This window comes from Pteropus alecto, unplaced genomic scaffold (genome assembly GCF_000325575.1).
Source record: "Pteropus alecto unplaced genomic scaffold, ASM32557v1 scaffold44, whole genome shotgun sequence".
NCBI lineage: Eukaryota > Metazoa > Chordata > Mammalia > Chiroptera > Pteropodidae > Pteropus > Pteropus alecto.
In genome coordinates this window covers 4,392,134-4,417,157 of record NW_006436812.1, presented here as the reverse complement: position 1 = coordinate 4,417,157, position 25,024 = coordinate 4,392,134, and the positions used below count along the sequence as shown (strand labels likewise).

General features: G+C 42.6%; 1 protein-coding gene and 1 long non-coding RNA gene across 2 annotated transcripts in view; one reads left to right on the top strand and one right to left on the bottom strand.

Annotated features, from left to right (window-relative positions):
- Nucleotides 1–1,799: 1,799 nt before the first annotated feature.
- LOC102889410 overlaps nt 1,800–25,024 on the top strand; it is a 39,122-nt gene continuing 15,897 nt past the window's right edge. Inside the window, exons 1-7 of the mRNA XM_006913891.3 lie at nt 1,800–2,130; nt 3,455–3,559; nt 5,122–5,317; nt 6,240–6,331; nt 6,611–6,737; nt 8,416–8,526; nt 8,707–9,299. Coding sequence (XP_006913953.2) covers nt 5,221–5,317; nt 6,240–6,331; nt 6,611–6,737; nt 8,416–8,526; nt 8,707–9,299 — 1,020 coding nt within the window. The 5' untranslated portion in view covers nt 1,800–2,130; nt 3,455–3,559; nt 5,122–5,220. The remainder of the gene's footprint in view (nt 2,131–3,454; nt 3,560–5,121; nt 5,318–6,239; nt 6,332–6,610; nt 6,738–8,415; nt 8,527–8,706; nt 9,300–25,024) is intronic.
- Nucleotides 21,389–24,579, bottom strand: LOC112481565. Its single transcript, XR_003046931.1, has 2 exons — nt 24,516–24,579; nt 21,389–22,932 (listed from the first exon to the last, which is right to left on the bottom strand). It is a non-coding gene; the product is annotated as an uncharacterized LOC112481565 (long non-coding RNA).

Here is a 25,024-nt window from a genome sequence, read left to right as displayed (position 1 = left end):
AAAAGTCAGTGTCCTTTAAGGCCTCAAAGCCTATCTTAGTGATTCTCAAATTTCTGTGAAAAAGCAGGGATTTTTTGTTTAAAGTACTGTAAAAATGTGGTAGGATAGTGCAGCAATATTAAAGTACTGTAAACATTTTTAAACACTCTCAATTGCAGTAGTAGCAGTAGTCACTACTACTACTACTGCCCTATGCGATCTGGCTCGTGAATCTTGTTTATTACTCATCTTCTCTCAATCTGCAGTAGATCACACTGGCCTTATTGCCCAGCCTTGCTCCAGCCTCAGAGCCTCTGCCCTGTCTCTTAATACTCTTTTCCCAGAGAGCCACAAGGCTCATTCCTTCTCCTTCAAGTCTTTGTTCAAATGCCATTTTCTCAACAAAGACTACCCTGACAACTCACGTGAAAGATGCAACCCATCCTCTGGCCCTGAACTCCTGATTACTCTTATTCTGCTCCATTACCCTGCAGCTGCAATGGAACCTGATTCCCAGACTAATAGGACAACCTGTGAATTCGCACAGTGATACCTGCTAGGATATCACCCACCTTCCACAGAGAATACTCATTCCCCTGAGCAATATCACCTTCATTCTTTTTATGTTCTATTGGCAAAATCTCGATATAATACCTACTCCAACAATTCACTACTTTGGTGAAAGAAAGGTACCTGACTTTGGCTTTCCAATTTCACAACTCAAGACAAAATCCCTTGGGTTATCAGACAATATAAGGGTTCAGGTGCTACTTTTCCCTATATGTAACCTGCACATGGCCAAATGAATGGCTTTACATTGGGTACCCACTATAGCTTTTATCCCAGCATACCCCCAAAAGTGAGGGACCAGGATTCATCTTCAATTTATAGCAGGAAGACAAGCCCCAGTGTGAGAGAGTAGTTTGCTTATAGGTGATCAGGACCAGGACATATGCAGAGAGGTCCCCATCCAAGTGGCTCTGGAGTAGGCTGTAGGTGCCAGGGCTCCAAGTTTCCTGGACTAGCTGTTTACTGTTGGATTTGTAGTTGTCTGAGTCCTCCACTGTGTCCTTGCACCCCACCTCCTTCTGGGCTTTGGCTTGGCCCTTTGGCCAAATCCGTGCATCACCAAGTGCAGTCAGTTCCACTTTTTAGAATGTCTCTTGCATCGGTCCTCATTCCATCTCTGTACTCTCCAGCCTGTTCCAGGACACTATGCTGTCTGAACTGGGCAACTGTCATCACCTCTTAACTGGCTGCCCTGCATCCTCTCTGCTGCTGGACGCTCTAATTCATTCTCTCTACACGGAATCCAGTAGAATTTTTTTAAATGTAAGATAATATCCGTCCCTATTAACCCTCTTCGGTGGCTTCCCACTGCACGTAGACTATAATCCAGACTTCTTTTCGCAGCCTGAAAGGCTCTGCATGATTTGGCTCCTGACTTCCTCTACCAACACCTCTCACACCACTCTCTCCCTTGATTCTGATGTTCTAGCCACAAACTTTTCCTTCTTTCTCAAACATGCGAAGTCATCTCACAACTGAGACTCTTGAGTGTGCTGTGCCCTGGCATAACCAACTCCTCTGTCTCGCGTCTCAGCTCAGATATCTTCTCTGAGACGACTTGGCCCACCACCGTTCTCCCTCAGGCCATTCTCTATAAGGGCACTTGGCTCATTCCTCCAGAGCTTTCCATATAAACGGCTCTAACGCCTCATAGAGCAAAACCGCAAGAGGGCGACAGCCACGGGCCAAGCCCTCGTGCAGGCCATTCTAGGCCATTGGGCGTCTAGACTCGATGGTGTTAACGGTGCTGCCGGGCTAAACCCGTAGGGAAACAGCTTCCACCCAGAGATCTTGAGCTGTGGTCCTTGCGGACTCCGCGGACCTGCGCGGAGCCGGCCAGGAAGTGCTGTACTTCCGCTTCCGTCGGAGCGCTGACTTCTGACTGCGGCGTAGCAACGGCCGCAGGTGGGTGAGAGCGATTGACAGACCTGTGCTTGTGTGGCATCTGCACCTCCGCCCTCTTGGCCCTTTTCTGAAATTCGCTGGGTGTAGAGTTACGCCCTTTAAGTGTCAGCCCGCTGGTCGGTGCCTTGTATTTGAGCCCGAGGAAGGAGCAGTTTTCATGAAGCCCAGATGTTCCAGGTAACCAAAAAGCGGCTCCCCTTCGGCGTCTACTGTGCAGCGCCTGAGAGCCGCTGTCTGCTGCAGGGCCGTTGGAGGCGAGGCGGCCATTATTTTCGAGGCCAGCCGTCAGGTTCCGGAGACCACTTTTCCGCTCTTTGTACAGATAGCACCTGGCCTGCACAGATACCCTGGGCGAGAGTCCGCTCGAATACCGCTCGCTTGAACAGTGCTTACGGGTGCCTGTCTGCTGTCCAGTAACGTCCACCTGTCGCCTCCGCTGAGGTTTCCTTCGCGGGCTGATGTAACCTCCGGAGAACCGGCAGCTCAGTGCCAGAGAGATTAGCTTCTGCTGATGCAAAAGCATGGGACGCGTTCCCGTGCTGCCTGAGCCGGGGTGCGCAGCAATGAATCAGCCATTAGTGAATACCGTGGCATCCCGGACAGAATCTCGGTGCGGGTTCCACTGCATCACTTCAGGGAAAGTGAGGCGTATAAGGCTCTCCTCAGCCTCGCTTGGAAATCTTGTAGACCCTCAAAGAAATGTAAAGTCAGCAAAAGGGTTACCTTAATTTTCTCAGCAACTGCCATCCTCTCCTTTTCTGCGACTGGATATTTGGATAAACATTTTGTGAAGAAAGGTCGGCTGTAATTTTTCCTAGGTCAAGTAAACAAATATAAAAATATAGGTATAATTTTTCTTCATAGCGCCCTTTATACATCTTGTGAAGAAGTACCAAAGAAGAACTTTGATCATCTAATTACTTAATTGGGGGATGCTTTCTGAGAAGAAAGGGCTGCTTTTTTTCCCTAATGTTTTTTCTCCTATTCTGGTCTCACTGTCTCAGTTCTCCTGCCAGTATTCAAACAAGGAATGGAGACTCTCTAATGTTCCATCAAGTGAAGGCTTCCATCTTCTCAAGAATTCTCTTGGGTCTTAGAAGTTGTATCTTCTTACTAAAGGCGAAGACTAGGGTGATGTCAAAATGTAAGAGAAACTCAGAATGCTCTCCTAATCGTCTTTTGACATGGAGAAGATAGGATAGAAAGCAAATAAATGAAATTTTTGGATAATCCTCAAATTCTCTACAGCCAGTGAGTGTCAATTTTCTTACCCACCAATCTTTTGTGAAACTTTTTTTATTAAGGTGGAGTCATCCATTGGCATTTATCTTCAGTCAGCTGTGCTGTAGTTAATGTTAAGAAAAGGAGAGAAAGGATCTCGCAATTGCTTTTTAAAGAGATGAGAAAGTGGAATGTTTTCTGTTCATTTTTCATTCATAGAAAATAGTAAAGTAAGTTTATGTGACTTTCTTACTGACATGCACTTTTTTTCTGCCCTCAGTACCTTAAGAAGAAAATCCTTTTTGTTCCAGACCATACTGAGTCTCAATGGTGGTCCTAGTTGCGTGTCCACAGGAACAGATTGTTGCAGAGCAGAACAATAACGGTAGGTCTGAAGGTGGCCAAGTATTTATTTGAACCATCAGGTCAGGGCTTTCTGGGAGACCAAGGGTTCTATGATATAGAGTTCTAGTCACAGTAAGAAATGTACCACACAAGCTGACAGTCGCAGTCCCAAGAGTCTTGCTAGCACTTCTGAAGCTTCCACCATTACGAAGTAGGTGGGTGGACTCTGTGAGGCTATTGGCTAACTTCAATAATTACACTGTCAGTGGCTGAGACTAGATGCCTACTGACAAGAGCATATCTTAGAATTGCTGGTGCTTGAGCTGTTCCTGACCATACTGCCTGGGTATGCCCAGACCCAGTTAAAGAAACACCATCTGTAGAGGAGGCTATGGCCCTGGTAGACCACTTGTAGAGTGAATCTGGTCAAATAAGGAATGGGGTGGGAAGAAAGATTCCTGTTATAAACAATGAAATAGTATAAAGGTAGATATATATTGGGGTTGGAGGCAGTTAATTGAGAAATAAGGTAAAATGGGTCAATGATCTGTTGTTCATTAAAGCTATCTAAGGCAGGACCTGAAACCACAGATCCGAAGCAATAGTTATTCCAAAGTTTAGGTGATTCTGGCAGAGGTTTTCCTGGCCTTAGAGAAAAGGTTGCTTTTTGGCCTCTTTGGAACCCGAGTGTATTGAAGGTAATATGCCTAATCTGGCTTGGCCTAGGAGATGGGTCTTAGTTTTTAGAAACAAATAAAGAGCAACAAGGAGTTGGAGAGAGAGGGGCAGATTCATTTAAGTGAGAACATGTAGAAACCAAAGGAGAGGATAGTAAAAAGAGAAACCAGACAGCATGGGAAGATTGCAGAGGAAGAAAGCGGAGAAAGAAAAAAGAGAAACAAAGATTTGGAAATCCCAACAGGTGGCTGAGAGAAGAAAGATGCTGAGAGATAGTGTCCTTCATACCATAGACAAGAGTCTCCACTGCCCACTCTCAGTGGTTGGTCCTTGGCTCTTCTGGTGAGTAAGAATCAGGGTATGCCATTGGGCATGTGGCAGCACATCACTTGGCTTCATGCCTGTGAAGAATACAGGGCATATGTTTGATGCTGAGATCATTTGGAGGGAGGTTGAAGCCAGACTCTACTCTCCTTTTCTTTTCCATTTCATCCTCACTCTCTGAAAATCATTCCTGGCCTTTGGGAAAATGTGGTTGTCAAGAGAGTGTTTTTTAGTCAATTTCTTAATTTTTTGAGAAAAATAGAGGAAACCACTGCAGCAGGGATCTAAGTGAAAGGAGAAAGGCTGTCAAGGCAGCGTGAGAGCAAGTGGCCTACGCAGCCCTACTCGTGGTCCGATCTGGGGTCTGTATTGGAGGGCTGGTAGTAGCCACACCTTTTTTTGCTTTTACCCTAAATGTTCTAGATTTTATGGATAGTTCTTTATGGAAAATTGGTGGCCCAATATCTTTAAGTCTTTCTGTCATTTCCTTTAGTGTCTCACACTTCCCACAATCTGGGCTCTATAATTTTTTTTTCATCTACCACCAACCCCCAAAACTAAAGTAAGTTCTTTGGTAACAAGGATGGAAATTATTTCTAGGCCGCAGCCCATGAGCTGGGAAAGGAAGCAGTGCTCTTGGGAGAAACAGCAGAGGCCCGAGGCTTCAAGCTGAAGCCAGCAGAGCCCCAGCCAGTGGGCATGTCCCAGGATGAAGAATTTTGGAATACATACCAGGGTGTACAAGAACAGCTGAGCAGAAAAACTCATAAAGAGACTGAGCCTGTGTGTGAGAGGGGTAAGGAGCTTCATCGTAATTTCTTTCTGCTGAGATCTGTGACCATAGTTTGTTCAGACAGAACATTGTATGCTTTTTCTGGAGGCCCAGCTTTGTGGATCTGCAAATACAGCCATGTTAGCAATTATGATACGCCTGCCCCCCTGAAAGTAGTGTTAGAATAGACCAGCTATGGGTGAAAGTAGGGGTTGGCCTAAGGTACAGAAATACCCAAACCACAGTGCCATGGTAATTACATTATGAAATCTTCCTTAGAAAAGTGAGAAGAGTGAGGGACCTCATCCTTATAAAATATGGAAGGAATTGGGGTCAGAAATTTGCTGTCAGTGGCAGAATGTGAACACAATTGGCAGACTGTGAACAGAGTCTATACAGCAGGAAAAAAATAACAAATGATAAAAAACAACATCTACTGTATACTGGAGTCCTGAGTACTTTCTTTTTTTTTTGAGTCAAAAGGAAAGTTTATTAGAAAAGGGATAACACTCCACAGAGTATGGTCTCCTCTCAGAGGCAGAGAGTGAGAGACAGAGTAAAGGCAGAGGCACAGTGGGAATAGAGACGAGGACAGTGAGAGACAATAAAGGCACTGAGAAGAGGCTAAGAGAAGCTAGGAAAGATAATGAGAAGGGGCTGAGTACTTTATTTTTAAAACATTTGTTTTACCTTACTCAGAACAATTTATGTCATGAGAGGATAATAAAAAGGGTTTTTTAAAATTTTACTCATGAAAGCTGGGAAAGCCATTGTAAGGCTGGTAGATACTTGGTTTTTATTAATAGTGAAAAGGCCACTTCCTGGCACCACACACCTTTGTAAAGGTTTCTCGTGTCTAAGTATCAGGATCTTCTATATTTTTGAAATGAGCTCAGGATGTTTACAGAAGGAGGAGAAATTTCCTATGGCTCTTTTCCACCTACAGCCGGGCCTGCTCACCAGATCCTAGCCTTTCCTGAGCAGACAAACACCAAAGACTGGACAATGGCACCTGAGCTCATCTTGCCTGAGTCTCAGGTGAGCTGAGCTTTCGAGCTGTTTAGCGCTGCCTTTCCCTGCTGCCCATGAACCACACTGCCCAGCAGGTGCTCAGAGGCATGTTAGCCCAGAGATTCTCCCTGGGGTACTGGACACCTCCCAGGCTGTTTGCTTACCTCCTTTCTCCTTTCTCACTTTTTCAAAAATCATGTGCTGTTCATTCCTTCAGTGCCTGGCCTACCATGCAGGTCATAGGTCAGATGGTAGGGCTGCATCTGGAGTGGCAAGTGCTGAGCTAAAGTCCATTCTCTTTTTTAGAGCTTATTGGCATTTGAAGAAGTGGCTGTGTATTTTTCCCAGGAAGAATGGGAGTTACTGGATCCCAGTCAGAGGGCCCTCTACAATGATGTAATGCAGGAAAACTATGAGACTGTCATCTCTCTAGGTAAAGATTCTCCCCTTGCCTTTACTTAAAAGTTATCAGTCACGTTCTTGTCTTACTTGGAATGCACCCCTGTGAGAGTGTCTGTGTTCGTAGCTGTTTGGTTCATGACTAGAATGGTGCAGGCTGGGGTAAGGTCAATGTAGATCACTTGAGAGCTTTTTCCAAGTACACATTTTTTATCCTACATAGAATTCTTGATCTCTTTTTTCTCTTCCCCAACAAACTTCCTGTTTTCATATGCTTCTTGACTCATAAAGGGTACTTCCATTTACTCATGTCCAAGAAAAATACATCATCCTTTACTCTGATTTGGCCATGATATCCTAATACTAATGCATTACTAGTCCTCTTGACTTCATCTTCAATGGCCTGAGTCCAGCTATTTATTACCTCTTGCCCTCTTAGCCTCATAGTCTAAGCCAGTGGCATCTCAAACCAAATCCACCTCAGTTTTTTCCTAACTGGTGCCTCTTACCACCACTCTAGACCTTACACAGTCTGTTTATCATGCAGCAGCCACAGTCTTTTAAAACCTGATCAGATAGTGACATTTGTCTAATTTAAAACCTTATGATGACATCTCATCACATTCAGAATAAAATCCAAACTTCTCCTTACCAAAGACCTTCCAAGACATGGCCTCTCTTTACCTACTTACCTTCATCTCCTGCCACTCGTGCCCTCGTTCAGCCCTTCTCATCCACACTGGTCTGCTGTTTCTTCAACTTGCTATGCACATTTCTACCTTCCCCTTCCCTCTACCTGGCAAATTTTTCTGCCACATGTCAAAACTCTTTACCTTTAGGTCTACTCAAATATCACTTCCTCAAAGCTGCCTTCCATATACCTTTTTCTCACACAGCTTCACAGAAGCAGAGTCTTAAATTCTCTCTTATCTTGCTCTAGTTTTTTTTTTAAAAACGTCACTGCGATTTTATTTGTTTATTGATGTTTGATTGTCTCACTGTCCCAGTTAAAGATAAGTTCTGTGATATCAGGGGACTTTGGCTTGTTCCTCACTGTATACCTAGTTCACAGAGAGTGCCTGGCATGCCGTAGCCACTCAGTACATATTTGTTGAAAGACTGAATGCTGAATATTTCCCATACATACTTGGCAGTTTGTATTTAGGAAAAGTCCACTAAGTGATTCTGGTCTGTTTCATCCAAAAGGATGTAAACCAGTGAGCTATAGGAGTGGTAGAAATTCTTACAAGCCTAGTGTCTGGTTCTCTAGTGATAAATAAAAAGTTGCTGTAATTATGATAGGAATCACTTGTGTACATGATACTCAACCCACTGACCATTGGCCCTGCTAGACCTGGTCTTATTCAGAGTCCTAAAGATTTAATAGGACCAACCTATATTCCATGCAGCCTCTAGAGTTTGGTTCCACCTTGGTCAAATATGGGGTATTCTTGGTGGCTGAAGAGAGAGAACATGCACATGGTTCCCACGCCCTCTGTCCTTTACATCAGTCAAGCTAGGCTTATTTCTCATTCTCCACTTTGCATCTCCACTTACAAATGCAGTATAGCGTGAACCTGATGCATCATTTATCATTTAACTATTTGTGGTAACAAACTGTAAAAGTGTTCTTTGTTTTTACTGAAATAGGCTAGAATTAGTGAATCATTGTTAAGTTGCCTGTCTTTGACCTGAGTTTTTTCATTTCACAGCTATATTTGTGCTTCCCAAACCTAAAGTGATCTCCTGTCTAGAGCAAGGGGAAGAGCCATGCGTTCAAGGATCCCCGAATTTCAAGGACAGTCCTGGAGCACTGTCTATGGGTAAATACTCCATGGGAGGAGGAGAAATGTGCCTTGATAGGAACCTTTTTAAGGGCTTAACATTTTAAGATTCTATTTATCTATATTTTAAAAATCAGTGATCTTTGAATTTTTCTCTCCATTCCTGTGATTTTCTTGCTCTGCCACACAGTTGGTTGATTTTTATGTTTATTCCAACAGGGCTAAAGCTGAAAAATGACACTGAAAATCATCAGTCGATATGCCTTTCTGGTTTAGAAATTCAAGCACCAGGAGACTTAATATCAAAAATAGCCAGAGTGAATGTTCTCCAGAAAACAACAGGCAAAGAGAATTATGTTGAGGTGCACAAGATGGGGAAATGGCACCAAGATTTGCCAGTGAATAAAAGAGAGAAACTTGTAACCTGGAGACAAGAGCTGCTGAAACTTGTGGATCGTCACAAGAAAGAACGTGCAGGAGAGAAGCCTTTTAAATGCCAGGAATGTGGGAAAAGCTTCCGAGTTAGCTCTGACCTCATAAAGCACCAAAGGATTCACACTGAAGAGAAACCATATAAATGTCCACAGTGTGATAAGAGGTTTAGATGGAGTTCAGATCTTAATAAGCATTTAACAACACACCAAGGAATAAAACCATATACATGCTCATGGTGTGGGAAAAGCTTTGGTCAGACTTCAAATCTTCATACACATCAAAGAACTCACACTGGAGAAAAGCCCTTTACATGTTATGAATGTGGAAAAAAATTCAGTCAGAACTCCCACCTTATTAAACACCAGAAAACCCACCTGTAGATAATGCAGGATAAACTTAAGCAGGGAGTCAAACCTTAGACACCAGAAACTCAGCTTGTGAAAGGAGGCTTATCCAGTGTCCTCAATCTGAACAAATTCACCAAGTGGAGTTTGACCCTAAAGTTGATGAAAAAATACAAAATTATGAAGCATGAAGAATTTTCATCAGTGGAAAATTTGGAGATAGAAACATCATATATCGCAGAAAGGAATCAAGGTAGATTCTGCAGGGGATGCACTAAAGTTTTACTACAATTTTTATTTAAAACCTTCAGGGAAGTCCTTAGCAAGAGAGATATTCTAAGACCATTCTAAATAATGGAAAAACTATTTTGGAATTGTACCTGGCCAAATAGCCAATTTGGCTTCAAATAACAAATGCAGCCATGAATCAATCAGTCTTCTATAGTCACAGAGGTAAATATTGTTGATCTTGCATTGATTTCTTCACCTCCTGTTAAATACATGATAAAACCATTTGTAGCATGTTCTTTCATTACAAAAGTAATAATATATTTCATACCATTGTCTTCAAGTTAGGCTTAGCAACATCAGTAGTCTCTTGGGGGCAGAAATGAATTCAGATGTAAAGTTTTCCAAGAACCAAATTGAATTTTCTTTCATTCTCTTGTCCTTGGACGTCATGTGAGTTCCATCTTGAACTTTTTAGCAGCTTCACCTCTTGAATCATATTAGCACAGTTTTTACTATGATGAAACCATATTTACTTCACCACTAAGGAATCTAGATAACTAATAATGTACTATCTTATACCTCTCGTTGGTGGTGTTTGAAAAAGGGAAGACATTTCTAATGAAATCATATGGAAGCGAGTTGGAAGTTTTAGCCATGGAATATATATTGGATATAAAGATGACTTTACCGCAATAAGTTTCCTCTGTTTCCTTTCCTTACAATGTCAATAGGATAAAACAGCTATAAAAATTAGTACTTTCCTGAGCTCCCCCACCCCCCAAAATTAATGAGAGTTTAGGATCAACTCATGTTTTTTTTGTTTTGTTCTTTGCTTATTAATTTGGGTTTTGTTATTTGCCGTTATTAAGACCATGGAGAGAGTTGTGTTTGAGAATTGGAGCTTGTGCTACAGGCAGGATTCTGTGGTTCACTGGGCATGGTGACCTTAAAATTCAGTCAACTAGAAACCAAGTTTCCAAAAAATAAAGGTTTTGGAACAGATGCCGAATGGTGGGCAAAATTTGACAAATCCACATCTATGTTGGTTGTTTTACACTGTAAACTGTAAAGCTGGCAGGATCTACCAGTGACTGTTTTCTTCAGTATACCATTTAGGTGACAAGTTTGATAGACTGCTGAAAATTTCTATAGGCTGTGGATTTTCTAATAACTCACTTTATTTACAACAGTGACTCATGTATTCCTGTCAGAGCTTTTAGGTAGTATCAGAAAAGGAGTTAAATGATCTCTTCTAAATCTCTTATTTTATAAACAAGGAAGTTAAGTCTCAAAGAGATACAGAGACTTTTTCAAGACCCCATATCTAGTGGGTCTGTTGGCTGTGACTTAGCTTCATTAGACAGGCCTGAAGTCAGGCTTAGCAGGACTGATTTGTGTGTTATTCCTACAGAGCCAGCCTGGATGACATCGTATTGTATCTATAGCCTATGACATTCCTGCTTTTTGACTAGTTATTGAAGCACTCTTAAGTCTCCGTTTTCTCTGTGAAATGGAGAAAACACCTCAGAGTTGATCTGAGAATCACAGGGATTCATAAAAGAAAAGTACCAGCTTAGCCACAAGTAGATACTCAAAGTGTATTTCTTTCCCTTTTCCATACCCCCAGATAATGTGGAAAGGACTGACTACCTTAAAGAAGCAGATGCATTTGTGGCTCTTGCAGGTCCTTTGAGGAGCTCAGCACTGGTGGTGGTTATGCTGACTTGATTTTGTCCAGTGCTTTATAAGTCACCTAGGCAGTTGGTCTGGCTCTCTCAGTGGTGTCTTATTTTCTTGCTCAAAATAAGCTATACCAAATATTATTTCTTAATCAGGGCCACCTCTGAATCTTTAGTCTGCATAGCTCTTAACCAACACCCTCAGCCTTAGAACCTTGGGACTCTTGTCTTCCCTCCCAAGATATGTGCAGTTTTCTTGCTGGCCCTACATTCATTTAATGAGAGCCTATTATGTGCCCAGGCACTGTTCTAGACTGAGGATGTAGTAATGAACAAAAGAAAAAATGCATACCATCAAGGAGCTTGTATTCTAGTGAACAGTAAAAAGAATAGTTATGCTTTTCTACTCCTTGCAGTTAGGGTCATGAGATCATTTTGCTCATTGGGTTGTGAGTAGAACCTCAATTCTTGGCTGAAGCATTTATTTGTTGGTGCAAGACTCTCTAGTGCTGTCTTTTCCTTCCTCGATCATGGAGGCATATACAGAGGAAGGAACCATGAGATCAAACCAGTCTGCAATGCTGAGTTCCCACATAGCGGGACAGCTGTTCTGGAGAGTCCCCCGATTTATAATGGACTTCGCGGGAACAAGATATAAACTTTTGTGTTTAACCACTGAGACACTGGTGCTGTGTGTTTCTGCAGCATAACCTGGCCATTTTCAAAAAGTGCAAGGTTTTGGTGGCCACAGTCATCTTCTTAGTCTCCATGGGCTAAGTCCTTGTCAACTGTGGCTATATTGGCAAAGCTAGCCAAGGATATGTAAAGCCACAGAGAAGCAAAGGCTTTGGAACCTGAAATTCCCATGTCATGGTAGTAGACTACTTTTTAGGACAGTCACCTAAATCTAGCCTAAGAACAGCTACTTCCCTTATCCTCTTATAATTACACCCATACTCTACTCTCTCATCTACAACCTGAGGAACAAAAACCTTAAGGGTGCACTGAAGAAGTTTCCAGGTGGCTGAGAAGACAGTCACTAGGGCTACTGAGAAGCACTACTCCGCCGTTGCCTCTTTTCATAGTGAGACTCTGTAACTCATGTCAATGTAGCCATCTAGGTATACCCTGCCCTCTGAATAGTGAGGCAGCAAGATAACCTTAGAAAGGTCATGACACTAGGAGTCAAGACACCGAGCATTTTGTTGTACTAGCTGTGGTAGTCAGTGGACCTAACAGTCCGTTTCACCATCTGTAAAATGAATATAATAGCCAGCAGGAACTTTGTAACAATCAAAATAGATGATGTATGTGGGTATCTTTAGAGAAACTGCTCAGTGTTACACTTAATCAAAGACGGAATATGTTACCTAAGGAGATATATTATCTATTTCACATCCCAGCTCCCTCCATTTATATCTCGATGGAGTACTATGCCTTCAGTGTGCAACCAGAGTCTTCATAAACGATGAATGGATGAAGGGGGACCAGAACAAAGTCAGAAGACCACAAAGAAACTTCCAGGGTTCTTTTTGTCATGCACACCCCAATCCATTAGCTTTGAAAATCCAACTGGAATAATTCAATCCAGAATAGCATGCAGCATGAGAAAATCAGGAAGGCATTTGAATGTCCATCAAAGGGGAAATGATTGAAGATTGAATATGTTATAGTACATTCCTAAATGCAGTAGTTAAAAAAAGAAAAAGAGGAGGTCAATATATTGAAACAAAAAATTGAAAGTAAAGTAAATGGGCAAAAATACAGACTGAATTCCAGAAAGATCTACACAATAATCTTTATGTCCTCTGGAGAGGGAGTGGTGTTTGGGAGATAAGAGACTTCATTGTTGGGTGAGAATGTTTTACAGTACCTATGCAGTATTTTTAAGTAAAAAGGAGATAAAATGGGTTAGAAGCAACTAACTTCTGTCAGTCTGTCAGTCACTTAAACTTTGTCCCAGTTTCCTTGTCTGGAGGATGAAATAGTAATATTGAGTTCATAAGATTCAATATTATTAGGCTTGGGAATGTGGTAGCTGGGAGTGTCAGTCCTGATGCCCTTCAGGGATCCCAGATGTTCATTTACCAGGTGTGGACTCCCTTGAAAGGCTCTGGGCCTCTTGCCCTTTTGGTTTATGACAGAGGTCCTCATTTCTCAGGCGGGGCCATGGACCAGTACTGGTCCTGTTAGGAACAGCAGGATGTGAGTGGCTGGTGAGAAAGCGAAGCTTATCTGTATTTGTAGCCGCTCCCCAGCACTAGCATCAGCACCTCAGCTCCACCTTAGATCATCAGGCATTAGATTCTCATAGGAGCACGGGTTCCTGGTGCCAAAAAGTTGGGGACCGCTGGTTTACAATAATAAAACAGTCGTTCACTGAGGTCTATTGTGTCCTTGTGAGCCCTTGTGCTGGGTGGTGGGAACACGAAGATAGCTCAAGCATTCCTCTGGCCCTCAGCTCCCAAACCGGTGGAGTAGATAAACCCACCAGACACACATTCTGGTATTAGGTGGAATAAGATAAGGCGTCCTGAGACAGACTGACAGACAGGGCTGAGGAGTTCAAAGCATTGGGAGGCCTCCAGAAGGTGCTGGTGGTGTTACCGGTCCTCGTCCCATGGGTTTCTTGCCTTCTTCAATGGTGCGCTCCTTGAGAACATAAAAATTTTCCTTATTTCTACATTTCTAATGCCTAGACTCAAGTGCGCCCTTCCTATTCTTGTTAAGAGGAGTAGACACTGGCAGCCCTTCGTATTCAGTGTCTACCTGAAAGAATGAACCAGGCTTTGAATCTTGGGAAGGAAATGTTGAGTGGGCAAAGGCACTAAGAATGGAAAGCACAGAGCCTGTTCCAGGACCTGGGACCAGTACACCTGTGCTGGATTGTAGACTGTGTATAGGATAGTGGGCAATGAGGCTGGAGAGAGGGGTTGAGCCTTGAATGCCAGGGAGAGCCTTGCAAGTTGGGACACCTTGGCTTATTTCAGAAGCAGTAGGAAGTCTTGAAGGCTTTTGAGCAGAGCAGTTATACAATTGGATTAGATTTGCAGAAAGTCAAGGCAGCCAGCTCTGTTCTGTAGGAAGACCAGGTGGACAGATGGAAGATTCTCATACCAACCCGGTCTAATGGTATGTCTCTAAAGAAGGGGTTCTCAACCATGGGCCATTTTGCCCCCTTAAAGACCTTTGACAATGTGTGGAGTCAATTTTGTCACCACTGGGGGATGCTACTGACATCTAGTAGGTGGAAGCCAGGGATTCAGCTAAACATCTTGCAATGCACAGGATACCACTAGTGGCCCTCACAACAAAGACCTGTCCAGCCCAAAATGTCAATAGTGCCAAGGTTCAGAAATCCTGCCCTAGAGTGTCAGTAATGGAAATGGACTGAAGACCGCATCAAAAACATATTAGCCAGAGGCCACTCTTAGTCTCCTTTGGTATTTATAATGCTTAAGTGCTTGACACCCAGTCAGTTAATCAGGTCTCATGAGCCCAGTCTTCCTCGTATTTTTTCACCCATTCAATCATTTGCCAAATATTTATTTAGCGCCAAGCATTATTCCAGGTGCTGTGATTCAGCAATGAACAAATCAAATTCCATGCTGTCCAAGAACCTTACATATTTCAGGGGATGGCAGACATTAATCCTATAAATATATGTCACAACAAAACTGCCCTGATGGTATTGTTACCAAATTTAAGGTGTTCGCCGTTTGAAGGTTCTACTCAGGAATGATATGTGGTTGTTGTTAGGTATTTTTATCTACTTGTAGCAAGTATAGGAGACAGGATTTACATCTAAAGCTCTGTCTCCCTGAAGGGAGGTTTAGCTATTGCTAATGTACACTATTTGGTTGATCACCCTATTTGGTTGATTTCTTCTTTGCAATTGGCTACACATATAAGGTTGAGTTTCTGTCAAGGTGATCCTCTTACAGCTACATCTGCAAAATACTGTGCTACATTTGAACATTTATCAAGAATAGCATTTAGGGGGTGGCTCCATAGTATAGTGGTTAGTGCGTCTGCTTTACACACAGAAGATCCTGGGTTTGTACCTCAGGTGGAGCCATGGACCATACCCCGGGTGAGCCAGGCCCCCCGAAAGCGCCAGGGGCACCAGGCCCTGAGTGCACACTACAAGCGTGTGGGAGGTGACATCCTGCCTTCAGAGATCAAATTCTTAAGGAGAAATGGCAACATCCATAGGTCAGGGTGGAGGGAAATTAAAGAAGTAGGGGGAAGAAGAATAGCATTTAATAAGAACCACCCAGACCTTAGGACCTTTGTCCTATGTAACAAATCCTCTTTGAGATTTTTCACTGCTCATTCTTGAGGGAATAGAGACGAGGGTCATACTTTTGTAACTGCTTTCTGCTGAACATGGTCAGAATATGTCTTTGAGTTAGAGGACTGAAAATTTCTGGCTGCCTGATTTATGAAAGTCTTGGTGTTCCCTAGGTTCTGGGATTCCTAAAAACAGGAGTGCATAATCAGACTTATTGGACGTAACTTGTCTTTTGAAGAGTAGCTTGAGGTCAGGTTTACAGGAGTACTGTAGATCTGGTTCCTTGTTCTTGCTGGGTGGTATGGCTGGCTTCACTCCAGAGTGATGTATCCAGGAAGGTATATCTTATAGTTTTAAGAGAAGAACTGAGTTGTTACTAACACCTAATGAGGACCTCTCTGTATTGGGTTTAGTTGATCTTGTGGGGATCCTGATTTCCAGGTTTTTAAATATTCCCAGTTCCCTGGATTATATATGTTAGCTTAGTATCTTTTGGTGTGGATAAAATCACATTAGATTTCAGTTTTGAGTTACCTTTCCTAATTGGGTAATATGCTTCTATAAATGGGTCCAGACATCCTAAAATTTGGGAGGAGCCCAGAAAGGGTCTACCATACATATGTTCTAAAGGACTAAATTTCAGCATTCCTGTAGGTGCTGTCATGATCCAGGTCAGGGCAGTTGGTAGTAATTTAAGTCAGGTCTTATGGGGGTTTTTTTGGCACAGTTTGGCCTGGGTATTTTCTAGCTTTTGATTACATCATTCTGTTTTTTCTCAGGACTATGGTCTCCATGAAGAATGTAAGACCCACCTAATTTGGAGAGCCATTCTACTCTCTTTATTAGAGCTGCTGTGAAAGCCGACCCATTGTCACTTTGAAAGGTCTTGGGGAGTCCAAACCTAGGTATTATTTCCTTAAGCAGTGCTTTTACAACTTCTTTGCTCCTTTCAGTTTGCCATGGGATTGCTTCAGTCCATCCAGTAAAGGTATCTACTAACACTAATAAATATTTGAATCCTCTGGGAGCAGGGGCATTACTGTAGTCTACCTGCTAATTTTTTCCAATCAACCTTTCCCGGGCCTGGTAGCAGAGTTCTGGTATATGCATTATTCTTTGTGTGCTGTACACAGCTAGCCATGACATTGTTAATGACTCCTCTGATACCCAGGGTCACTCTTACCCGATCTAACCATTCACAGGGTGCTTCCTTTCCATAGTATATGGAATCACGGGCTTCTTTTACTATTTTCCAAGCTCGCCTGTGAGGAACAAATATCTTTTTGTGTTCATTTATCTCTGTGGGTATAGGTGCCTGGTCTTCTAGGACCTGATTGAATAGGTAAAGGATATGACAGCTGTTTTGATCCTATTTGACATGTCAGAGACTAAAAGAATTTCTTTGTGTCCAGCTTTCCCAACACCCCTTTGTGTACTGTCTTAAGCATTCTTTCAATCTTTCTTAACATATATAAATGCTCCACTGCAGCTTGGAAAACACCCTTGATCAACTAGGTTTGTCTTTCTTAAAATAGGAGTTCCTCAACCTATTGCCCCTCAGAATCTTCTGGAGAGCATTGCTAAATTGTTCTCCAGTTTATTCTGATGTGTGACCAAGAGTGGAAACCTCTGCTTTCAACCTTACCCATACATTCTAACAAGAATATTTGTTTCCTTGATTTTGATGTAAAACATTACCTCTGAAAGAGAGTATCACCTCCTACCCAAATGCCATGGATTCTTTGCTTTCTCTGTCCTCTGTTATCACATGTGTGGTAAAATTTCCAAAATCATACCTGCTAGAAATTGATAATCCCCAACCTCTTATCCTTCAGAGGAAGAAAAGCAGTGAAAGTCTTCTATATGAATAGATTTGGGGAAGGTCACGTATTCAAACAGCCTACAAAACATGCTTCAATTGTGGCTCATAGATAATTCTTCCCATATAACCCCAAGCATATATCTTTACACCATTAGCCATAGATAGACTAGCCCCGAGTCCCACAGCCAAACCTTTGCCTCTCAGTCTTGCTCGTCCCAGATCACCTCCGCTGGAAACCATGAGCCTCCTCAGTGAAGGTGGTGAGGCCTGTCTGATGGGAACCTCACCAGCATTCAGGAAACTGCTGGGGTGCCTTCATGAGTTCCACTCTGGCTTCAGATGCTTCAGAAAGTACACTCCTTGGATGGAAGCAGGGTAGGAGTTTTGGAGGAGAAGCTTGAATGCGATTAGTAACAGATGAAATGCTGCAACTTGAGGAAGCAAAGAAGCTGCACTTAGAAAATAATGCCTCCCGAATCTACACTAGATTGCACACCTCAAGCCAAGCTACCTTGGACAGGACAGACATAATTTCTTCCCACTGACACACTTGTTACATTTTTAAATTTATATAAGCACTTAATTTCTTTAACTAAAATAGACAAATCCATTTCTGGAGAAAGTAACCCAAGGGGCTGAATTTGGGGATCGAATCTGAGGTTCCTATAGCTTGCACATTTACATATAAGATAAACAAGGCAACGTAAAAGTACATGCAAAGAACAAAATCCAACTCCTGTAGAACAGAACCAATAACCTCTAGCCCACCGAAAACACTATCAATGACACAAGGTTTCCTGACAACCAGACAGCCAGACCAGAAGTCATCATCTAAGGATGTCTTGGATTGCCCTGCAGGCGTTCCTCAACTTTCCAGAGTTGGGCCCCGAATCCAATGTCTGGGAGACAGTTCCTATGTCACCAAGCTGAAACCAAGCATGCACCAGAAATGATACTATCCTTTAGACAACCTTATACCCCAAACTGGAATAGAAGCACTAATTAAAGTGACCACAGAGCTGACCTATCTGCCTACCTTCCAGGCCACTGAAAAGAACAGGTTTGGGTGGCCACTCCACTGTTAAGTCTGGTCAGGCAGGGGTTCAGGTAGTTAGCACCAAGCTGGAATTTCCTATAGAATAGATCCTCCATCCGGTGGAGATGCAGGCAAGTAAATCCCAGACAAGCTGCCATTGCTGACTGCTTCACCCAGTGTCCACACCAGGCTGAGAGAGAGACTTTTTAGGAGGATTCTACAAGAATCACCAAATTTGTTACCGAACTCAAGGGGTGTTCTACTCAAGAATGAGTGCTTGAAGTGTTCAACTCAAGAACTAGACGTGGTTGTTATTAGGTAGTTTTATTTACTTGCAGCAAGTAAAGGAGATGGGATTCACATCCAAAGCTCTTGCCTCCTTGAGCGTGGTGTGGCCATTGCTTATATACACTATTTGGTTGATTTCTTCTTTACAGTTGGCTACATTTACAAGGTTGAGTTCCCCGCAAGCTCATCCTCTTTACAACTACATCTGCAAAATACTGTGCTACATTTTAACATTTAGCAAAAATAGCAATTAGTAAGAACTACACAGAACTTGAGACCCTTGTCTCATGTAACAGTGTAAGGTCACCACTCTGAAGTCTCACAAAAATTGTTAGCCAGAAAGTTCAGAGTGAGACTAGTAATTAAAGGTTTTCATATTGATTTGGCCCATGTTCAAAATCCAGCTCCTTTCTCTAGTCACCGTGCAAATTACTTAACCTATGATAACAGGTACATATTGGGGCTATGAGGAAACACAGACTTAACTTGCAACTCTCAGTTAATCATAAAGTTATGAAAACTCCACAGGTGTTGCTATAATGGCCATGTGAATGGGGAATGCCCAAGCAGCTTCAGGAGCACAGCTTTTTCCAGATGCCAAAGCAGGGCACTAAGTTCAAAATCTTTCAGGTTAACTCCCCTACCACAGGGAGTGGTGAGGTTACTTGTCCTGTGTTCTTTACAAGAAAAAGATACTCAACCCTTCTCTTTGTCTCTACCCAGAATGAAGCCAAGGATGAGTAGCAGGACCGTGAGGCTGTAGCTGATAATGGTGAAAGTGAGGATTCATCTTTGACCAAGTGAACAATGAAATGCTCACTGTAGTTCAGGATCCCTGAAGTCCTGGGCTGTTCCCAAACTGGTAAGGTGATCCCCTCACAGGAGAGGCATATAAGAGGTGGCAAGAGGAAAGGAAAGTGGGGTAAGGAGGCTTGAGGGATCCAGTTCTTTTGGCTGTGAGCATCCATCTACCATCTTAGGCTGAGGAACCACAATAGATATGTGAGGTTGACAATCAGGAAGTTGGCTTTGCCCTACTTCTCTGGGTTGTAATGAGAATATTTGATCCATTCTATGGGAAGTGGTTATGAATCCTTGGAAAAAAGGAATATTGTCAATTAAACAATTGAATCAATTAGTTAAAATGTTTCGGTGAAGGAAGGAAGTAAAGAAACTATATGTAGAGCCCCAGTAGTTATTTTATAGGGGTAAAACCTGTGTTAATGCACATCTGAAGGGCTGAACCAAACCAGGTGGGTAATTTTACACATTGGCATTATCTATAAATTTTGGGTGTAAACTTTTGTAAAACCTACTTCAAATTCATTCTCAATGTATTATTAGGTAATGGGAAGTAGACATGTAGGTAACAGAAATGGTAACTGTGCAAAGCAGCTACTACATATGGGGTTGAGAGAATACAGGGAAAGTTGACCAGAATTTGGAAGCTTGATAGGCCCTGAAGCACTGGCATTCAGATCGTGGGGGGTTGGTGGCCAAGTAGTGCTGCCTGATTGGCACTGGCATTCAGATCGTGGGGGGTTGGTGGCCAAGTGCTGCCTGATTGGTTATTTCCAAGGGGCCCATAAGTATGGTTCAGGATGGTTGTATATTTTGTTCACTTCTTTATATCTACCTCCTACTACAATACCTGGTACATTACAGATGATCAAATTAATTCCTAAATAAATGTGTTCTCTAATTCTTACCCATCTACTCCGGACCATTCAGAGTAGCTCACAGGCAAGGGTTGTGAGATCTAGTACTCAATGTTTCTTCTTCTGCCCAGCAGACAAGAGAATAAAGCAAATTAGAGGTGAAGGCAACTTGAAAATGCCAGTTCTCTAGTTGCATCCCAGTTTCCCTGGCCACAGAAGACCCAGGAGTGGGAGGTGCATGCTAGTGAGGCATGATCTCCAATTCCATAGCATTTGTATTGACTTTCAGTGGCTCTCCTCATTTATCAAATCTAACTTCTTGGATATCATAACCAAAGCCCTTCAATAATTGATCCACCCCAGGGCTGTGTCCTTCTTCCCCACCATGAATCTCCAATGAAGCCAGGCTGTCCCAAACATTCTTTACCTTTACTCAGGACCTTCAAAGACGTTAATTTTTGATTTTTTGTAGAGCAGAGGTAAGTATGTGTCTCTGGGAACTGGCCAGCATACCTTGTCCTAAGGGCCACGTTCAAGGACAGCATATGCAGGAAAATGTAGAGTGGCCCCAGCAAGGTTTAAACTGAGGAAACACTGAAGTATATTCTCTGTCCTGCCTTTACTTCTCTTTCCTGTTTAGAAAAAAAAAATTTCTTGTCTTTAAGGTAGAATGTCACTTGCTTTTCACCGTAAGTTATCCAAGATACTAACATTGTCAGTGTATGGGCCAAGAGTCATGTATAATGTACCCTCCTTTTAGTACTTTTTATTCATGGAGATTTCAAAAAGGCTTAAATACCTATGCCTTGTACTGGATCACCTTTTAACATTGGTTCTTAGGGCTCCTCACACTCACCCTGCCTTTCACCTGCAGTCAGAGCCTCCTGCAGTCCCTCTATTTTTCTTATGCCTGTGATCTCTCTTCTCAGTGAAGGCTCAAACCCTTCCCACCTTATTCTATTCCTTCTCTCCCATTTCCTGCCCCTTATTCCTTCTCTGTATGTGCTACTGCCCTGAAGCAGGTGCTACATTTAGATCTTCCTCAGGACCTTGCAGGCTTCTACGTGAGTGTTAAGTTTCTAATGGAGAAAATTACAACCAAAGACCAAGGAAGTGGAGGGAGAAACACCTTTATTTTCATCAGAAAGAGTAATGCTTAGAAACTTGTAGAAACTGATTATAAGAGACAAGAAACCAGGAACGAGTGAGGGTGATGGTGAGATAAGAAATCTTACAAAGATTAAACCAGATGTTACATTTGCTAAGGATCACTTGCTTTGATTTACTATTACTCAATGGCTTAACCTGTCTTTCATTTCTTTTGCTCCCTTTTCAGTGGTGGCTGTGTTACAGAGTAGTGATCGATCAGCCCTGAAGGTAGCAGTAGTACAAAATAGTAGGTGCTAGAGCTCAGCTGTTGGGTTAGAACAGAGCCATGCTGTTAAACTTCTAGATGTGCTCCCCATGAGAGGGAAAATTTCTTCTAACATGGCCCAGAAACAGTTCTCAGGCATCCAGTGACCCATTCTCTGTTCACATCTAGTATACCCTAATTTCCTGGCAGGATTTATGGGTCCTGTAGCCTCTGCCCTTGTAAGCAAAATTGAAGTCCACAGTGAGACAAGACTCTGGAATCAGAGGCAGAGATGGGAAGAGGGTTCAGCATTCTTAGGCTGATTCCTATTCCCAGACATGGTACTTGAGATCCAGTTGTCAATAAGTTTACTGCTAATCCAGGGTGTGGCTAGTAAAACTCTCCACAGCAGAAGGAAGCTCTGAGAAACACATGTCGATTTAAGGAACTGAGGTGTCCAGTTTCCTACACACTCAGCACATCTCTTCCTGTGATAGATCTCTTGTGTGTACTTCCTGATGGCAGATGAGGGCGGCATTTTTAGTGAAACTTTTCTCTCGCTGAGAGCACTTGTAAGGCTGTTCCCCAGTGTGGGTTTTCTGGTGGGCACTGAAGTTCTTGCTATTGTTGAAGCTTTTACCACACTGCACACACTTGTATAGGCTCTCCCCTGTATGGACTCGCCGGTGAATGCTAAACTGGGCACTGGTGTTGAATCTCTTCCCACAGACAGTGCACTGACAAGGCTTCTCTCCAGTGTGAGGCCTCTGGTGAACAATGAGGCTAGAGCTCTGGTTGAAGCTTCTCCCACATTCCCCACCGTGTAAGTTCTTAGTTGGGCAGTGAGGTTGGAGTGCTCGCTGAAGCCTTTCTCACATTCACTGCTCTTGTAAGGCTTCCCTCCTGTGTGGATTCTCTGATACCAAACAAGATAAGAACCTCAGCTAAAGCTTTTCCCACATTTGTGATGATATTTAGAAGCTTTTTCCAGTTCTGGGGCTGGCTGGTGGTGAGGAGGGAGAACTCTGAGAGCACTTTCTCCCACAGAAGGGAAGAGTCCAGGCCTTCTTCCTGGTCCAAAGTCTCTGGTGACTTATCCTCTCTCGAGATGGGGTTCTCTCCGCACTCTTCCCTGGAGAATGCCTATGTTGCCTTCTCAACACTCTCACCCTCCCAGCCTGTTTTCAGCTCAGAGTGCCAGAACACTTCTCCACTAGACTTTCTCCATATACCCATGTTCATGTCTACTTCTGAACCTTCTCATTTTGGATTATCTTTTTTAATCCCATTCTTGATCTCGAAACCTGAAAGAATAAAATTACACTGGATTGTGGAGAAGGAAAACAATGGAATGAGGAAAGAGTTACATTTAAACCACAACAGAGAAGAAATACCTAACTGGAATTCACGTGATTCAGTCTTCTGCTAATTAAAAAGCTAAGTTTTATTTTCCAATTAATATTTTAACCTCCAATTTTTGTGACCATAGGTAAATATACCTTAATTCAACCTACTTTTCTCTTATTCTGTCTCTTTTTGGATATTCTGACACAATGACAAAACTGAGGGTAAGAGTTATGCTTTATGTCATTTGTCTGTCTGTCTATAGGTGTATTCTCAATTCTTAAATGGCCTATTTTCTGGGAGTAGAATCATAAAAGGCGATCCTGAGACTAGCCAGCTCTAACAAGAAGAAAGCAAGTTTCTGAGTGTCTGGTTATGAAAAGAAGACCAGTGGTAGAGAAGGAGGCAAGAGAAGAAAGTCTGGGCTCGAGTCCAAACCAACAATCTAAGGAAGCACATTAAGTGGAATTCCATGGGGGAAAAAATGACACAGACTCTTTGAAAGAAACTGGTAAATGCTAAATCAGGCACTCAATTGCAAGGGAAATAATCCTTAAACACCATGAAAACCTAAAGTCCTTGGCCTATATAAGGTCATTCATCAACATGATGACAAGAACAGGAGCAAAAACAGCTCCCTCTTGATCGCTAGGGTAATGTCCTGTATGTGGACTTTACCATCCTTTGACCATCCTCAAACTATGCCACAGTTAGTTGCCACCATTCCTGGAAGATATCTCACTGTGGGGTTTTTTTCCTAAAACAAAAACATTCAGTGTAATAGGCAAGACATCCCCTCCAACTGAGGAGTGTAGACGACTTACGAAAGCTGCCACTTCTATTTCTCTTTGATTATCCTGGATCTCTGCATTTCCCCTGAGAGATGAATCACGGTAAGGACAGTGCTCACCTGTATCCACAATGGTGGGAATCCCTGAGGTTATGTGGTCACATAAGAGGAAATGGTGAACAGAGGAGACTTGGATAGAAGCAAAGATTCAAAGGAGAGAAGAGCTAGTTATAGAAGACTTTTGCCTACTCCCACCTCTGATGCCTGAGTACCCCCTCATGTGCCCATTTCCATCTGTTATATCTCTTCTCATCCTTGTAGAAGCAAGAAACTACATTACGGCAGTTACTATTCCAAAGGGAGAATAAGCTGTTAATGCCTGAGAATAGCAGTTTAGGCTAGATGGCAATTCGAGAACCCTACACCTAACTGAAGCCTAGCATCCATCCCCTCAAAGGGGTGGCATCTGGGCCAGTTATTGGTGGGGGTGCTTATTTTCTCAGAGCTGTCTCAGTAAGTGCATTCTGATTACATCTGGTCATGATGCTCTGAAGGGCACACAGCCTCTATCATCACCTCCTCTACTCCAGTCTCTCCGAGCCACCATTATCTGATGCCAAAGTTACACCGGAGCCGCCTCCCTGGTCTTCTTGATTCCACTCTTGATCTCCTACAGTCTGATCTCAGCCCAGCAGTCAAAGTGAACCCCTTTCTTTTTCATTCAATTCAAACTAACACATATTGAATGCCTACCATACTATTTTATGAGAAATGGAAATATGAACATGACATGGATCCTGACTTCAAGGAGGGTAGTAAAAAGAGATGCAAATTTTAAGTAGAGTTAAGTGCCAAATAAACTGAAATATCTAAAGTGGCCATATTAAAACTATTTCTTCTCTACTCAGAACCCTGCAAGTATACCCCTTATAACTCTGAAAATTCATGTCCTTTATGTAGGGCCTCAAGGTCTATCTTAGTGATTCTCAAATTTCTGTGAAAAAGCAGGGGTTTTTTTGTTTGTTTGTTTAAAGTACTATAAAAATGCAGTAGGATAGTGCAACAATATTAAAATGCTGTAAACATTTTTAAACATTCTCAATTGCAGTTCCCGTCACTTCTACTACTACTGCCCTATGCAATGTGGCTCGTGAATCTTGTTTATTACTCATCTTCTCTCATTCTGCAGATCACACTGGCCTTCTTGCCAAGTCTTGCTCCATCATGAGCCTCTGCACTGACTATTCCCTCTGCCTCTTAAC